This window comes from Symphalangus syndactylus, chromosome 13 (genome assembly GCF_028878055.3).
Source record: "Symphalangus syndactylus isolate Jambi chromosome 13, NHGRI_mSymSyn1-v2.1_pri, whole genome shotgun sequence".
NCBI classification, from domain to species: Eukaryota; Metazoa; Chordata; class Mammalia; order Primates; family Hylobatidae; genus Symphalangus; species Symphalangus syndactylus.
In genome coordinates this window covers 106,091,150-106,108,681 of record NC_072435.2, presented here as the reverse complement: position 1 = coordinate 106,108,681, position 17,532 = coordinate 106,091,150, and the positions used below count along the sequence as shown (strand labels likewise).

The 17,532-nt window shown below is 42.9% G+C and overlaps 1 protein-coding gene across 16 annotated transcripts in view; it reads right to left on the bottom strand.

Annotated features, from left to right (window-relative positions):
* Positions 1-1,114: 1,114 nt before the first annotated feature.
* The window catches only part of RAD9B (RAD9 checkpoint clamp component B), a 35,383-nt gene continuing 18,965 nt past the window's right edge, over positions 1,115-17,532 (bottom strand). For 6 of the 16 annotated variants that reach the window (XM_055236378.2, XM_063614502.1, XM_055236382.2 and 3 more), the window contains 2 exons: positions 16,118-16,352; positions 1,408-1,745 (listed from right to left, as the gene is read on the bottom strand). In XM_055236378.2, the coding sequence (XP_055092353.1) occupies positions 1,416-1,745; positions 16,118-16,352 (565 nt within the window). In that variant the 3' untranslated portion in view covers positions 1,408-1,415. Of the gene's footprint in view, positions 2,425-4,424; positions 4,735-8,245; positions 9,071-11,852; positions 12,800-14,217; positions 14,842-16,117; positions 16,353-17,532 lie in introns of those variants that run through there. The other 10 variants (XM_055236388.2, XM_055236390.2, XM_055236380.2 and 7 more) reach the window with 9 other exon arrangements.

Here is a 17,532-nt window from a genome sequence, read left to right as displayed (position 1 = left end):
ATCTGGTGTACAGTTGTGTTGTTTAACAGAGATGTTCTGACAGATGCATCCTTAGCAATTTCATCACTGTGTACTGACACAAGCCTAGATGGTCTAGCCTACTACACATCTGGGCTATATGGATAGCCTGTTGCTCCTAGGTGACAAACCTGTATAGCATGTTACTGTACTGAATACTGTAGGCAGTTGTAACACAACAGTAAGCATCTGTATATCTAAACAGAAATGTTTCGGCAAAACTATGGTATGAAAGACAAAAAAACGGTACACCTGTATAGGGCAGCTCCATTATCTTATGGGACCACCACTGTCTGTGCAGTCCATCGTTGACCAAAACGTTGTTATGAAGCACATGACTATTTCAACTTAGCACTCTGTATCCAAATTCTAAAATCCAAAGTGCCTGGCTAATTTTTGTATTTTTTGTTGAGATGGGATCTCACCATGTTGCCCAGGCTGGTCTTGAACTGCTGGGCTCAACTGATCTGCCCACCTGGGCCTCCCAAAGTGCTGGGATTACAGGCATGAGCCACTACACCCTGCCAGTATTAACTATCTTTAATAGTCCAGTGCTGCATCCAGGCTATTACTGATGATGATGCCTTCAAGACCTAAACCCCTCTGCCTATTTCAATGAATGAACCAGAAATGTTATCCTCAGCAGAGACCTACAGAGTTACTCTTGTGTATAAAAGCTCCCTGTGTAGGCATCTGCATTTGTTAGAAATACCAGAAATTCAGTGTTAATCATCAGTGTAAGCATAAGATACATAAATCTTCCCCTACCATGTGATGAAAGGACTTAGTTGAAATTATGTGGGCATTGCCAATTACCACAAAAAGCTTGGTTAAGGCCCATTTTCATTCAGTAAGGAACGTCTTGGGATGAACTTGAGTTTTTATTAGGTTATGGTGGGTAGCTATGACTCATTACTAAGCTACAAGAGCCAAATTCATTCTGGTTTCAGTTAGAACTCTATTCACAGTTCTAAAGCAGGCTAATCCACTCAGCCACCTTTATGAATTTCTCACAAAGTCTAACGTACAATTGCTTGCCAGTTAACACTTCCTTACGGTTTGAAGGTTTCAGAAAGATGTAACAATGTTACAAAAGTCTCGTTTGTCAGGTTATAATTGACTGTAAACAGGTTTGGGGGAGGGAGAGGCACACATCATAAGACATTACATAACAATGTTTGTGCCAGATTTTTTAGTCCATTTGTGCAGGTAAAAAGCTAACTCTTAAAGAGCCAAAGAACAGAGACATTTATCTTCCACCTTATTCCACTCCAAACTCAGGCTGTCTTGGCAGTGGAGGATACTGTTCTATGTCAGATAATACAGAAATATTTGGTACCACTTCCATTAAATTCTTTTATGCAGCACACTGCAAAATAAAAAATCACATCTGAAAATCAACAATTTGAGGTTAGGAAATAAAATTTTACAATATGTAAAAACACTCCAGGCTGGGTGCGGTGGCTCAAGTCTGTAATCCCAGCACTTTGGGAGGCTGAGGTGGGCAGATCACTTGAGGTCAGGAGTTCAAGACCAGCCTGGCCAACATGGCGAAACCCTGTCTCTACAAAATACCAAAAATTAGCCAGGCATAGTGGCACGCACCTGCAATCCCAGCTACACGGGAGGCTGAAGCAGGAGAATTGCTTGGACCCGGGAGACAGATGTTGCAGTGAGCAGAGATCGCACCACTGCACTTGAGCCTGAGTGACAAAGTGAGACTCTATCTAAAAAAAACAAGTGAAGGTGACTATATACTTTTACTCATCTTTTTTCCAGGGTTTATTCTACTTAAAGTCTTAAAATATAAAAAACAATGGACAAAAAAGGCCATGGTATTACATGAGAAAACTAAAATCCAAATGTTTGCAATCAAATACAAAAGATACCTGACTACAAATCACAAAATTCCATTTCAAGCCATCTTGATGGCACTCCAAATGGCTGTTGAATAAAGTTTAAATACCTTTATAAAACTAGCAAAGATGTTAAAAGCTCTAGGGTGAATGTGCATTGAAGAAGTCTAATGGGCTTTTTTCCTTCACAGAAAACTTCTGCCTCCCAAGTAGCATAATGGATTTAAAGCAAGTTACATATACTTGACAAACAGCTATTTCTAGATATGGTTGTTGTACAGGATGATGTGGTTTAAAAGCCCATCCTCCATTAAAAGGAAGTCCTGGACAACCTCTTTTAGATACTAAACATGCAAACTCGTGCTTGAGGGGCAAATGAGCCAGTCACTGGGCTGGGGGCCAGCTCAGCCATCATTAAGGATTAGAATATAGAGAAACTGCCATTATTCATGTCCTCTTCACTGTCACTTGCTTTTGCCAGACTGTCGAAAGGGTGGTTGAAGTGTTCTTGCTGGTCAGAAGAAACTGCTCCAAAGAATATGCAAGAAAACTGGAGGGAAAAAAGGAACTGCACTGTTGATTTCAAAGAGAAAGTTTGCTCATTAAATGCTCCAGGTGACAGTCCTCCTCAGAAACCTGACCAGTATTATTATTTTTTCTTTATTTTTTATTTTTTGAGACGGAGTCTCGCTCTGTCACCCAGGTTGGAGTGCAGTGGCACGATCTCTCTTCACTGCAAGCTCCACCTCCCGGGTTCACGCATTCTCCTGCCTCAGCCTCTCCGAGACGGGGTTTCACCGTGGTCTCGATCTCCTGACCTCGTGATCCGCCCGCCTCGGCCTCCCAAAGTGCTGGGATTACAAGCGTGAGCCACCGCGCCCGGCCAAAACCTGACCAGCATTATATCCCTGCCTTCGCTGGTGATGGTTCACAGAACACCCAGAACCTTCATTATTGGTCCACCACGTCCTAAAACCAAACCTTGCCCGGGCGCGGTGGCTCACGCCTGTAATCCCAGTACTTTGGGAGGCCAAGGCGGGCGGATCACGAGGTCGGGAGATCGAGACCATCCTGGTTAACATGGTGAAACCCCGTCTCTACTAAAAACACACAAAAAAATTAGCTGGGCGTGGCAGCGGACGCCTGTAGTCCCAGCTATTCGGGAGGCTGAGGCTGGAGAATGGCGTAAACTCGGAAGGCGGAGCTTGCAGTGAGCCGAGATCGTGCCACTGCACTACAGCCTGGGGACAGAGCAAGACTCTGTCTCAAAAAACAAAACAAAACAAAAACCCAAACCTTTCCCTGACTTCAAAGGCACACGACAATCTTCAGTTTGGGATCAGTGGTCTGCTGCTGACTCCCCTCCTGAGCCATCAAAGCTTCCACCAGAACTGTGAGAGGCAGAGGTCAAGGAAGCCTCCGTAAGCCACTGGATGAATTAATCCATCTTCTTCCCTTCCCCTCCTGCTACGGCAGAAGCCACCCTTCCAGGTTAAAGCCAGTCCTTCCCTCCCTATCTCTGCATCCCAGCCCCCTCGGAATATTAGCATTTTCAAATGCTCAAATGCCTCTCATCTTTACTTTTTAATTTGTGATCAGGTCTTGCCCTATTGCCCAGGTTGCAGTGCAGCTGTGTGATCACGTCTCACCGCAGCCTCAAACTCCTGGGCAATCCTCCCACCTCAGCCTCTGGAGTAGCTGTAACTACAGGCACGCACCACCATGTGCAGCTTTTTTTTTTTTCCCCGTAAAGACATGGTCTTGCTACGTAGCCCAGGCTGGTCTCAAACTCCTGGCTTCAAGCAATCCTCCCGCCGTCGCCTCCCAAAGTGCTAGAATTACAGGCATGAGCCACTGGGCCCAGTCTTCTTATCTTTAAAATACAGAAATAGCCAGGCACGGTAGCTCACGCCTGCAATCCCAGCACTTTAGGAGGCTGAGGCAGGTGGATCACCTGAGGTCAGGAGATTGAGACCAGCCTGGCCAACATAGTGAAACCCTGTCTCTACTAAAAATACAAAAAATTAGCTGGGTGTGGTGGCAGGCACCTGTAATCCCAGCTACTAGGGAGGCTGGGGCAGGAGAATCACTTGAACCTGGGAGGCGGAGGTTGCAGTGAGCTGAGATTGAGCCACTGCCAGCCTGGGCAACAAGAGCGAAACTCTGTCTCTAAATAAATAAACAAATAGCCTAACCTCTTCCCATTTCCCCCTTCAGTTACTGCTTTATCTCTAATTGTAGAGCTGTCTACACCCACTGTCTCTATCTTCTCATTCTCCTACTCTTTACTTAAAAAAAGCTTCTCCAGGCCCGGCGTGGTAGCTCACACCTGTAATCCCAGCACTTTGGGAGGCCAAGGTGGGTGGATCACCTGAGCCCAGGAGTTCGAGACCAGCCTGAGCAACATGGTGAAACCCTGTCTCTACTGAAACACAAAAAATTAGCTGGGTGTGGTGATGCATGCCTGTAATCCCAGCTATTTGGGAGTCTGAGGCACAAGAATCACTTGAACCCGGGAGGTGGAGGTTGTAGTGAGCCGAGATCATGCCCCTGCACTCCAGCCTGGGCAACAGAGCAAGACTGTCTCAAACAAACAAACAACAAAAAAAACTTCTCCCTCACTGACCCCCATATCACAGAAACTTATGGTCAACAGAATTTACCACATCCTTAAAGTCAGGACCCATTTCCAGTCCTCCCCACTTGATATTCACTCTGACACATCTTTCTCATGCCGCACTCTCCTGGCTGCTCTCAGCTCAGCCGGCTTGCCCTCTTCTAAGCAGCCTCTGAACTTGGGTTTCTTAACCTCAGCGCTGCTGCCATTTGAGGCCTTATGAGTCTTTGGTGTAGAGCTGTCCTGCAGGGAGGAAGATGGTGGGCGGCACTGTGGGTCTTTACCCGCTACATGCAATTAGCATTCCCTTAACATATCCAAAACTGAATTCATGATCTTACTAAGCCCTGAATCTACTTCTCCAAACCTAAGACCTCCCTGGATACCTTTTTCCTTAACTCCCATAACCAATCCATCACCAAGTCCTGCTAGTTTTGGCTCCTAAATGAACTATTTCAGCTGCCTCTCTCCACTTCTCATCTAAGTAATCACCATCTCTCAGATGCCACAATTGGGTGACTATTGCCTCACTGAAGCCCGTTTTTCATATAACACTAGCGGCTAAAGTCATCTGGTCAACATTCAGTCTGTCAGCCCTCCCAGGTAAAGCCATTCAAATATTTTAAATACCCAGGTACTTTGGCCGCTTGCACAGCTTCCAGGACTCTCCAGCATGATCTGGCTCTTACCAAGCACTCTAGCCTCCCCTTGTGCCACTGTCTCCCTCTGGCTCTGATCTCCAACCACAGTGGCCATCCCTCAGCTCCTTCAAATCCCCAGGCTCCCTCCCCTGCTGGGGCCTTTGCACAGGCCGCCCTCCCTGAGCTCTACTCCCACTCCCAAGCCCTCATCCTTTTCAGCTCAGCTCAAACACCAGTTTCAAGGGGAAGAAGTTCTGACCTGGATTAAGGCAGTACATACCATTAAATCTTCTCCAAGCACCCTGAACTTCTCCTTTATTGAACTGAACACAGCCTTTTAAAAATTATATATTTAGTCATGTTATACCTATACCCTAGTCCCGATACCTGATACCCGCTCTAGTCTCTAAACAAGTTCAGGAAGCTTGTTTATTTTGTTCACTGTAGTATCCCTCACATGGCTGTCTAGGACACAGCTCTCAAGAAATACTTGGAGCTGCACAGTACCACAAGAGAACAAATGAGTGAGCCCTGTTCTTGGGTCATCCTCACATCTCAGAAGGTGAAGATGCCCTCTGCAAGGCTTGCCTTGCAGCTGTTGAAACTGCTCCCCAGATAGCTGTGATACATGCTGTGGTAGGCAGCATAATGGTTCCCAGAAGTCCATGTACTAAGCCCATGAACCTCTGAAGATGTTATGTCACACTGCAAAGAGGAATTAAGGTAGCAGTTGGAATTAAGGTTTCTAATTGCTGATGTGGAATAGCCAGGTGGGCCCAATGTAATCACAGTGATCCATAGAAATGGAAGAGGGAGACAGAAGAGTTAAGGTCAGAGTGCGGCTGTGTGGAAAAAACGGCCGTTGCTGATTTTGAAGCTGGAAAAGGACTACAAAGCTTCTCTAGAAGCTGGAAAGGGCAAGAAAGCAGATTCTCCCCCAGAGTCTCCTGAAGGGAACACAGCTCTGATGACACCTTGATTTTAGCCCATTGAGACCCAATTAGGACTTCTGACCTTCAGAACTGTAAGATACTCAATTCATGTTGTTTCAAGCTACTAAATTTGTGGCAATTTGTTAAAGGGTCATTGGGAAACTAACATACTGATCTGGCCATAATTGGAGGCATGGGTTTTTTTGTTTTTTTTTTTTGAGACGGAGTCTCGCTCTGTAGCCCAGGCTGGAGTGCAGTGGCGCAATCTCGGCTCACTGCAAGCTCCGCCTCCCGGGTTTACACCATTCTCCGGCTTAGCCTCCCAAGTAGCTGGGACTACAGGTGCCCGCCACCACACCCAGCTAATTTTTTGTATTTTTAGTAGAGACGGGGTTTCACTGTGTTAGCCAGGATGGTCTTGATCTCCTGACCTCGTGATCCGCCCATCTCGGCCTCCCAAAGTGCTGGGATTACAGGCATGAGCCACCGTGCCTGGCCAATTGGAGGCATGGTTTCAATTGCCTCTAAAGAGTCTAGTCTTAACCAAGGTCAAGAACCTAAGGCTAGAAAAGACCTAAATATAGCACCTGTGTCTGTTCAGTGTATATCATCACGTGCAAATAGCTCTTGATAATGTTTGTGGTGCTATATGAGACTTGAAAGCTGAGGTTTTCTTTAATCTTTGAGAGCTGCCCTGAATTTGCTACTGGCTTAGAGTAAATGCTATTTGCTACCCTCCCTTGTCCCAACCTTCAGCCTGTAAGTCTCATATGGCTGGATAATGGGGTCCTTCTCCATGTCTAGTAATCTAATGGAGGAAGCTTGAGAACACCCATGCAACCAGAAATTAACTTCAAGTCCAATATGAGTTGGGTAAGAAGAGAATTATAAAATTTTTTTTTTTTTTTTTTTACTAATATACATATTGTCCCTATTTTGATGCCCCTGAGAGCTGTGTATAACTTCTGGTTTAAACTTAATAAAAAATCCACAGCAGGCCAGGCGCGGTGGCTCATGCCTGTAATCCCAGACTTTGGGAGGCCAAGGGAGGTGGATCACCTGAGGTCAGGTGTCCGAGACCAGCCTGGCCAACACAGTGAAACCCTGGCTCTACCAAAAAAATACAAAAATTAGCTGGACGTGGCCAGGTGCAGTGGCTCACACCTGTAATCTCAGCACTTTGGGAGGCCAAGGTGGGCAGATCACTTGAGGTCAGGAGTTTGAGACCAGCCTGGGCAACACAGTAAAACCCCATCTCTACCAAAAAATACAAAAATTAGCTGGGAGTGGTGGCATATGCCTGTAATCCCAGCTACTTGGGACGCTGATATAGGAGAATCGCTTGAACCCAGGAGGCGGAGGTTGCAGTGAGCCAAGATCGTGCCACTGCACTCCAGCCTGGGCGATAGAGTAAGATTTTGACTCAAATAGAAAAGAAAAAAAAATCCACAGCAGAAAAAGCCACTGGTCATTGTTTAGAATATGGTGATATCTATCATTTAATTTTGAAAATCCTCTTTCAAACTAGCATATACTTCTTTTTAAAAATAAAGCACAACTAAAAACTAGCACAACCAGCATATACTAGCACAACTAGCATATACTTCTTTTTAAAAATAAAGTGAATTAAAATTGATTTCATTTTGGAATTCTGTGATGTCACCCGAGGACATCTCAAGCCAGGGCTGAAGCTGTGCCAATTCCTGGCCTCTGCACTAGGAACACAGAGGTAAGATTCAGGCCTGCCCTCGGGGAGCTCCTACTCTGCCTAGTGGTGGTGTAAGAGCACACATAATGAATTATCGTGTGACAGAATAACGAAGGAATAGGGCCAGGCGCAGTGGCTCACGCCTGTAATCCCAACACTTTGGGAGGCCGAGGAGAGCGGATCACCTGAGGTAAGGAGTTCAAGACCAGCCTGGTCAACGTGGTAAAACTCTGTCTCTACTAAAAATACAAAAGTTAGCTGGGTGTGGTGGCAGGCACCTGTAATCCCAGCTACTCGGGAGGCTGAGGCAGGAGAATCGCATGAACCTGGGAGGCGGAGGTTGCAGTGAGCCAAGATAGCACCACCGCACTCCAGCCTGGGCAACAGAGGGAAAAATCCATTTCAAAAAAAATTAAAAATTAAAAAATAACAAATGAATAGGATGAACAAAATGCTCTGACTAGAATTAGAAGGCTTCAAAAGGAGAAGTGTCATTTGAGCCAGGCCTTGAAGGTGGATAAAAGTTTGAAAGGGCTACATCTGTGTAGTGTGGGTAAAAAATAAAATTAAAAGTTTGAAAGGTAGAGAAGAAAGAAATATGACCACCCCAGGGTGTAGGAACAACAGCACGAGCAAAAGTAAAACACAAAAGCGTGTGCCACACCTTTCCACTAGGACCAGGAACTAAAAAAGGAGCTCCCTCATTCCACTGTTACGCAGCATCATACCAGAGGTTATTACTTAATGCAGTTGAAGAGATCAATTGGAGGCATTAAAGAATAAAATAATTTCTATATACAATGATAGATAGTATGCCTAGAAAACCTGAGACAATCAATGATTAATGTAAACAATAACATAATTCAGCAAGGTAGCAGGATATAAAATTAACACACAAAAAACAATAGTCTTCACATACACAATAGGCAGAGAAAATAATGGTAGAGAAAACCCCACGTACAGTAGCAACAGAGAAGATTATTTAGGAATAAACTTAGTAATAAATATACAGGCCAGGCACAGTGGCTCACATTTGTAATTTCAGCACTTTGGGAGGCCAAGGCAAGAGGATTGCCTGTACCCAGGAGTTGGAGACTAGCCTGGAAAACATGGCAAAATCCTGTCTCTGCAAAAAAAAAAAATTACAAAAAATTAGCTGGGTGTGGTGGTATGTGTCTGTAGTCCCAGTTCCTTGAGAAGGTAAGATGGGAAGATCACTTGAGCTTGGAAGGTGGAGGTTGCAGTGGGCTGAGATCGCACCAATGCACTCCAGCCTGGATGAGAGAGCAAGACCCTGTCTCAAAAAATAAATAAGATAAAAAAGTAAATGCACAAAACCTATACAAGGGGAACATTAAAACACTCCTGAAAGACAAAAGTAGACTTAAAACAAATGGAAATACATCGCCTATCTCTGAAAAGGATGAAAATGTCAGTTTTCCCCAAGTTAACAAATTTAAGAAAATCTGAATAATTTTGTTTGTTTTGAGACAGAGTCTCGATCTGTCGCCCAGGCTGGAGTTCAATGGCGCGATCTCGGCTCACTGCAACCTCTGCCTCCCTAGTTCAAGTGATTCTCCTGTCTCAGACTCCTGGGTAGCTGGGATTACAGGCACCCACCGCCATGCCTGGCTAATTTTTGTATTTTCAGTAGAGACAGGGTTTCACCATGTTGGCCAGGCTGGTCTTGAACTCAAGTGATCCGCCTGCCTTGGCCTCCCAAAGTGCTAGGATTACAGGCGTGAGCCACAGCACCCAGCCTGAAAATTTGAATAAATTTTTTATGGAAAAGATAAGTTGATATTAAAGTTCAAATTTAAAATAAACCTGGCTGGGTGCAGTGGCTCATGCCTGTAACCCCAGAACTTTGGGAGGCCGAGCCAGGCAGATCACCTGAGGCCAGGAGTTCAAGACCAGCCTGACCAACATGGTGAAACCCCATCTCTACTAAAAATACAAAAATTAACTAGATGTGGTGGCGCGCACCTGTAATCCCTGCTACCCAGGAGTCTGAGGCAGGAGAATCACTTGAACCCGGGAGGCGGAGGTTGCAATGAGCCAAGATTGCGCTGGTGCACTCCAGCCTGGGCAACAGAGTGAGACTCTGTCTCCAAACAAACAAACAAACAAACAAGCCTTCAAGAATAGCCAAGAGAACACTGCCACAAAGACAAACCATACCAGACACTAAAACATACTCTGAAGCTAATGTACAGTGTGGTCCAGACACATGAAAAGACAAATGGATCAGCAGAACAGAAAACAAAGTCCACAAGTGGCTCAAAATACAAAAAGAAATTTAATATATGATAAACAGGACCTTCAAATCACTAGGGCAAAGGCAGACTTTATAATAAGTGGTTCTGGGATAGCTGGGAAGCCATTTTGAAAAAGATACAATTAGATCTGTATTTCATGCCATGCACAAGAAGAGAAACTCCAAATGGCTCAGGATGTAAATATGAAAAAATGAAATCCCACAAGTTCTAGATGAAAACATGGGTAAATTCCTCTTTTAACTCCACGTAGGGAAAAGCTTGCTTTCTAATTACTGACTCAAAAGTCCACTGACAATTTTTAAACAGTATAAATTAGACTACATAAAATGAAAAATTTGAAGAAAAAATGAAAGATTTTTGCATGGCAAAAAAAACCCCTTAAAACACAACTAATAAAGTGGGAAAAAATAAATGCACCATTTATCACAGATACAGGGCTAGTATTCCTATCTATATAAAGAATGCTTACAAATACTCAATAGAAAAATGGGAAGAGACATGAATAAACAATTCACAAAAATTATAAAATGGTCTTTAAACACGTGAAAAGATGTTCAACTTCACTCACAATTAGAGAAATGCAAATTAAAACCATACTGAGATAACCATTTCTCAACTATCAGTTTGGCAAAAAAAAAAAAATTTAAAGTTTGACAACACATGCTGCTTGCCAGGCTGTGGGGAAATGGGCACTCCACTACTGCAGGGAATGCAAAGTGGCATAACTGGAGAGGAATCTGGCAGAACCTCACAGAACTACATCTGCATTCACCTTGTGAACCAGCGGTCCCACTTTTAGGAATTTACCTTGAAAATACACTTCTGATGATATAAAAATATATGTGTAAAAGGTTATTCGTTGCAGCTTTGTTTGTAAGTGTAAATAAAATACTGGTGAAGGAATCTAAATGCCCAGATATAGGAGAATGGTTGAATTAACTATGGTACATTCACATGTGAAATACAATGCAGCTGTTAGGGGGAAAAAAGAACCCAGGATGTAGTGATTTCTAGTACATGCTCTCAGGTGCAAAAAGCAAAGTGGAAAACTGAATTTATAGTGTAAGAAAAAAAGAAGAAAATGTGTATGTATCTGCTCATTTGTGCAAAAAGAAACACAGAAATGATAAATGAGAAACTAGGGCGGGCACGGTGGCTCATGCCTATAATTCTAGCTAGCACCTTGGGAGGCCAAGGCAGATGGATCACCCGAGATCAAGAGTTCGAGACCAGCCTGGCCAAAATGATGAAACCACGTGTCTACAAAAATTAGCTGGGTGTGGTGGTGCACAATTGTAATCCTAGCTACTCGGGAGGCTGAGGCATGAGAATTGCTTGAACCAGGGAGGCAGATGTTGCAGTGAGCCGAGATCGCACCACTGCACTCCAGCCTGGGCAAAACAGCAAGACTCCATCTCAAAAAAAAAAAAAAAAAAAAAAGGAAAGAAACTAACGAGATTTATTCTCTATAAGGGGCTGTGGCACAGAGTAGAAAAGAGAGAGGAAGTAACACTGCTTTATATAGTTCTGACTTTTAGGACCATGTTAATGGTTCAGCACTCAAAGCAGCAAATAAATAAAATCAACAAGGATTTGGGGAGAACCAAAATGGAAGACAAACAAACAAATGAAGCTAACTGTATTACAAATGATTAACATCACCATACTGAAATCTAAGTGGGGGAAGAAAAGAACGAAGCTAAGTAACCTTGAAAAACATATTTTGAATACTTTAAAGACAAGAATGTTTACAAATACTGTACTCTTAGTAGATTTTTCATAGGAGTATGAGTTAGAACTTCTGAAATTATGCATTCTGGGATTTACAGTAAGTTAGTATCTAGTGGATAAGAGATAAGTTTCTCATTATCAAAGAGTTTCAAATAAGGAAAGGGGGAGAATTGCATGAACCCTATGGTGCTGGAATGAATCAGAGGAATCAATATGAATTCGCAGATTTTAATGCATGTATATAAACAGACATAATAACAGATCAATATATGTATACATGTTAATGCATACATATAATTCCTAGCTCTGCCACCTGAGAGGGCCCAGAAGCAATGAAACCCTCATATAAAAGAGCACACCTAGCACCCAGAAGCTGGTCTCTATATACCAACTCCAATAAAAGGAACCAGGGCTCCTGGAAGAAACAGCTGATTCCAGAGCTGGGGCAGGGGAAGTACACGATAAGCCAGGAATACCTGAAGGTTCCAAAAGAGTAAGGAGCAACAAAATGAGTAGTGATAGTAATGGATTATAATCCACAGAATAAAATGAAGGTCCAAGAGTACACAGTGATATAAATCATATATATGTGATATAACACATAGCGGAGAAAGCAAAGTTCTTTCTTAAAGTGGATTTCCATCTAATAAATACACAAAAAAATAGAAAAATCACCGTTTTGTAAACATCATAGTAATAACTTTCCGACAAACAAGCATCAATAGATAATTAAACAAACAAACAACAACAACAACAAAAAACAGGCTGGGTGCAGTGGCTCACGCCTATAATCCCAGCACTTTGGGAGGCCAAGGCGGGTGGATCATGAGGTCAGGAGTTTAAGACCAGCCTGGCCAAGATGGTGAAACCCTGTCTCTACTAAAAACTACAAAAATTAGCCAGGTGTGGTGACAGGCGCCTGTAATCCCAGCTACTCCAAAGGCTGAGGCAGGAGAATCACTTGAACCCGAGTGGCAGAGGTTGCAGTGAGCTGAGATCATGCCACTGCACTCCAGCCTAGGCAACAGAGTAAGACATAGTATCAAAGTATCTCTCCACAAAATACTTACTAGTTACTAACAGAAAAACAGTAACTATATAGTAGAGAGCCGGCAGACACCACCTTGACCATATGATAGAAATTAACACTACCAATACGGAGAAAAATCAACCTGTGCCTCCAGATAAAAGAGAACCCAACGTTATTACTCTGTTGAATTCTACCAAAAATACATAGTTTTAATTTAATCATGAGGAAACACAGAAGAAACCCAAAGTTAGGACATTCTACTAAAATGTCAAGGTAAAGGACAAAGCGGGCTGGGTGCAGTGGCTTATATCTGTAATCCCAGCACTTTGGAAAGCCAAGGAGGGTGGATCACTTGAGGTCAGGAGTTTGAGACCAGCCTGGGCAACACGGTGAAACCCCATCTCTACTAAAAATACAAAAATTGGCCAGACACAGTGGCTCACGCCTGTAATCCCACCACTTTGGGAGGCCAAGGCGAGCGGATCACCTGAGGTCGGGAGATAGAGACCATCCTGGCCAACACGGTGAAACCCTGTCTCTACTAAAAAAATACAAAAAAATTAGCTGGGCGTGGTGGTGGGCGCCTGTATTCCCAGCTACTCAGGAGGCTGAGGCAGGAGAATCGCTTGAACCCGGGAGGTGGAGGTTGCAGTCAACCAAGATTGCACCATTGCAATCCAGCCTGGGCAAAAGTGAAACTCCGTCTAAAAAAAACAAATAAATAAAAAGAAGAAAATCTTAAAGGCAGAGGAATAATCAAAATATTTGAAGTGATTATCTCCTATTTGTATTTTCTGATTTTTGTTCAGTGAAATGATCATTGTACTGTTATATAGAATATTAAATGTGGAGGCCAGGCACAGTGACTCATGCCTGTAATCCCAGCACTTTGGGAGGCCGAGGCAGGCAGATCATTTGAGGCCAGAAGTTTGAGACCAGCCTGGCCAACCATATCTGGCTAATTTTTGTATTCTCAGTAGAGACGGGGTTTCACCATGTTGGCCAGGATGGTCTCGATCTCTTGACCTTGTGATCTGCCCACCTTGGCCTCCCAAAATGCTGGGATTACAGGCATGAGCCACCACGCCCGGCCAATCTAAGAGTTTTAAAAGCAAGAGAGTGGTAAGTAACAACAATAATTTTTTTCTTTTTGAGACGGAGTCTTGCTCTGTCGCACAGGCTAGAGTGCAATGGCGCAATCTCGGCTCACTGCAACCTCCGCCTCCCGGATTCAAGTGATCCTCTTGCCTCAGCTTCCTGAGTAGCTGGGATTACAGGCGCCCACCAACACGCCCAGCTTATTTTTGTATTTTTAGTAGAGACAGGGTTTCACCATCTTGGCCAGGCTGGTCTTGAACTCCTGACCTCGTGATCCGCCCGCCTCTGCCTCCCAAAGTGCTGGGATTACAGGCATGAGACACTGTGCCCAGCCAATAACTAAATTTTATCAAGCACTGACCATGTGCCTGTTACATCTTTAGCTCAATTTTTACAATTCCATTTAGTGGGCATAATTATTATTACCCCCATTTTACTAAGGAAACTGAAGGCAAAATAAATAACTTGTCCAAGTTACACAGTTAATACGTGGTAAGAGAGAGGTTTGAACCTTGGCATGTGAACTCTAGAGCCAGGGCTCTGAACCCCTGGGCCTCACTGTAGACCTCAGGTTTGGACAAAAATCTATGAGTATACTGTGGAAGAGAAGCAGGGTGAAGGAGAACAGAGGCACAGAGGACGGCAGGAAGCCCATGGAATTTCAGGCAGAATATGATAAGGGTCTACATCATTTACCCATAATGTAATTTCAGCTTTGCAGGAGTTTGCCACATTAAGGCAAATAATTCCCTTTAAAAATAGAGCCTTCTTTCAAGAATTTGGTGACACAACAGGAAATTTGGAGTAAAGGGTGCTGTAATGGTGCTCATGGAGCTTAAAGTTCTAAATGTCATTTTCTCTAGCAAAGAAACTGGCAATCTTAGTGAATTTCAGGAACCTGAAGCAGCAGGAAAATGATTTCTGTTGTTGCCTGTGAAAAAGTAAGCACAACATGTGTGACCACAAAAATAGGAGGGGACAATGCTTTTGTACAATGAGAACACAGATTTCAGTTTTCACTTTATGGCCAACTTAGTAACATACAGGAAGAGAAAATTACCCTAAGTGTTGGGCATATAACAAGTACTCAATAAACACCTATGGTATCAAACTAAGTCCAGTTTACTAATCAAATTCTCCCCTAAAAGTCATATACAGCAATAATATGGTGAATTTTTTATTTTTTTAAGAGACAGGGTCTCACTCTGTTGCCCAGGCTGGAGTGCAGTTGTGCGATCATAGCTCACTGAAGCCTTGAGCTACTGGGCTCAAGAGATCCTCCCACTTCAACCTCCTCAGCAGCTAGGTCTACAGCCACCACATCTGGCTAATATTTAAATTTTTGTTGAGATGGGGTCTCACTCTGTTGCTTAGGCTGGTTTTGAACTCGTGGCCTCAAGAGATCTTCCCTCGTTGGCCTTCTAAAGGGCTGGGGTTACAGGCGTGAGCCACTGCACCCAGCCAAGATGGTGATGGTAACTTTCAAAAATATTATTTTTGCTTTCAAATTTCTAATTCTAACTAAGAAACTCATATCTCCAAACCAACAATAACAACAGCAAAACAAGCTTGAACAAAACATTAAACAAGTAAAATTAGGATTATCAATATTTGAGATACTTCAGTTTCTAATATATTGCTTACCTTCATTTCAGTAGATTTCATAAGGTTTAACACTACAGCATTCTGTGAAGCTTATCATCTATCTTATAGAATAAGATGTTATTAACTGGGACTCCATTATGAAGGAATTTGTGATATTTGTTGGGATGAAATTTACGTTTGTACTATTATTAATACAAGATTTACCAAACAAATTTGAAAAGTAAAATTAGAAGGAAACATTTTAGGAAACAAATTATTTATATGACCTCAGCATATTATTGTTATTCAAGATAGAATATACCATAAACAATGATAATTTATTCTCGGAAACAAGTGACCCAAATCTCTACTTGAATATCCTTTGTTAGAAATTACTGACTGAACAATTTAACTATTTTCTATTGATATTCTGTAAATCAGACTTTTCTCTGAGACTTTTCTTCATTCTATAATTCAGACTAGCTTCACTTTTCCCCTATCAAAAAATAAGAAAATCAGTTTTCAGAACATGGCCGGGTGGGGATTGGGGAGGAAGACTGCAAAGGGAGACAGATGAGAATTCTTGACTGAGATGTGGTTGAATCTCAACGCTTTTCTTTTACCTTTCTGAGACACAGAGACCCTGGCACTTCCTCTGTGTTGCTGACACTGCTTTCTGATACTTCACTGACATCTCCATCCACTCTTTTCATTGCAGGGCTTCCACAGTTTTCCAATGCAGATATGTTTGTGAGAGTCTTCTTAGGATAAAGCCTTCTTGGTGCTGCTTTTCTTGAAATACATTCCAGGGCCTGGCCAGTTACATTTTTGCCAGCCTTTTTTTCAATCAGATCTGACCTGAGGTATTAATAGGCATTAAATGAATGAACTGTTTATTGTGAAATATATTTTTTATATAACTAGGACAATGTGGGATGACAGTGATAGCACTGGATTAGGGAATATATTGAAATACATGGAACTAAATTGTTGCAAGTTAAAATTTATATATATGGTCATTTATAAGTTCTCTTGAAAGACGAATCTTTCAGTAAAGCAACTCTGTGCATAGAATATCTTGTGATATGGTAACAGGAGCAAGTTAGGGGAAAAGTCAAGTAAATTACTATACATCTATATGATAAAATTGTGTACAGTCATTAAGAATCATGTTTTCGGCCGGGCACAGTGGCTCACGCCTGTAATCTCAACACTTAGGGAGGCCAAGAAGGGGTGGATCACGAGGTCAGGAGTCCAAGACCAGCAGGGCCAAGATGGTGAAACCTCGTCTCTACTAAAAATACAAAAAAATTAGCCGGGCATGGTGGCAGGCACCTGTAATCCCAGCTACTCTGGAGGGTGAGGCAGAGAACTGCTTGAACCCAGGAGGTGGAGGTTGCAATGAGCTGAGATGGTGCCACTGTGCACTCCAGCCTGGGTGACAAAGCGAGACTCTGACTCAAAAAAAAAAAAAGAATCATGTTTTCAAGTCATTATCAGTGATATTGAAACATACCCGTAATACCAAAACCGCATATGCTCTATGATCCTAATCTCATTTTAAAATACAAGGATAGGCCGGGTGCAGTGGCTCACATCTGTAATCCTAGCACTCTGAGAGGCCGAGACAGGCAGACTGCTTGAGCCCAGGAGTTAAGAGACCAGCCTGGGCAACATGGTAAAACCCAATCTCTACAAAAAACACAAGAATTAGCTGGGTGTGGTGGCAGGTGCCTGTAGTCCTGGCTACTCAGGAGGCTGAGGTGCAATGCTTGAGCCTGGGAGGTTGAGACTAGGATGAGCCATGACTGTGCTACTGCACTCCAACCTGGGTGACAGAGTGAGACCCTGTCTCAAAAAATTTTTTTAAAAAATTTGAAAATACAAGTATACACAAAATTAAGTCTGAAAGAAAATGCAGTGAGCCAGAATGTTTGGCTATCTCTGGGTGATGCAATTACGAGTAAGTTTTATTTTCTTCTTTGTACTTTTCTCTATTTTCCAAATTTTCTGAAATAACTTTTACAATAAAGCATCA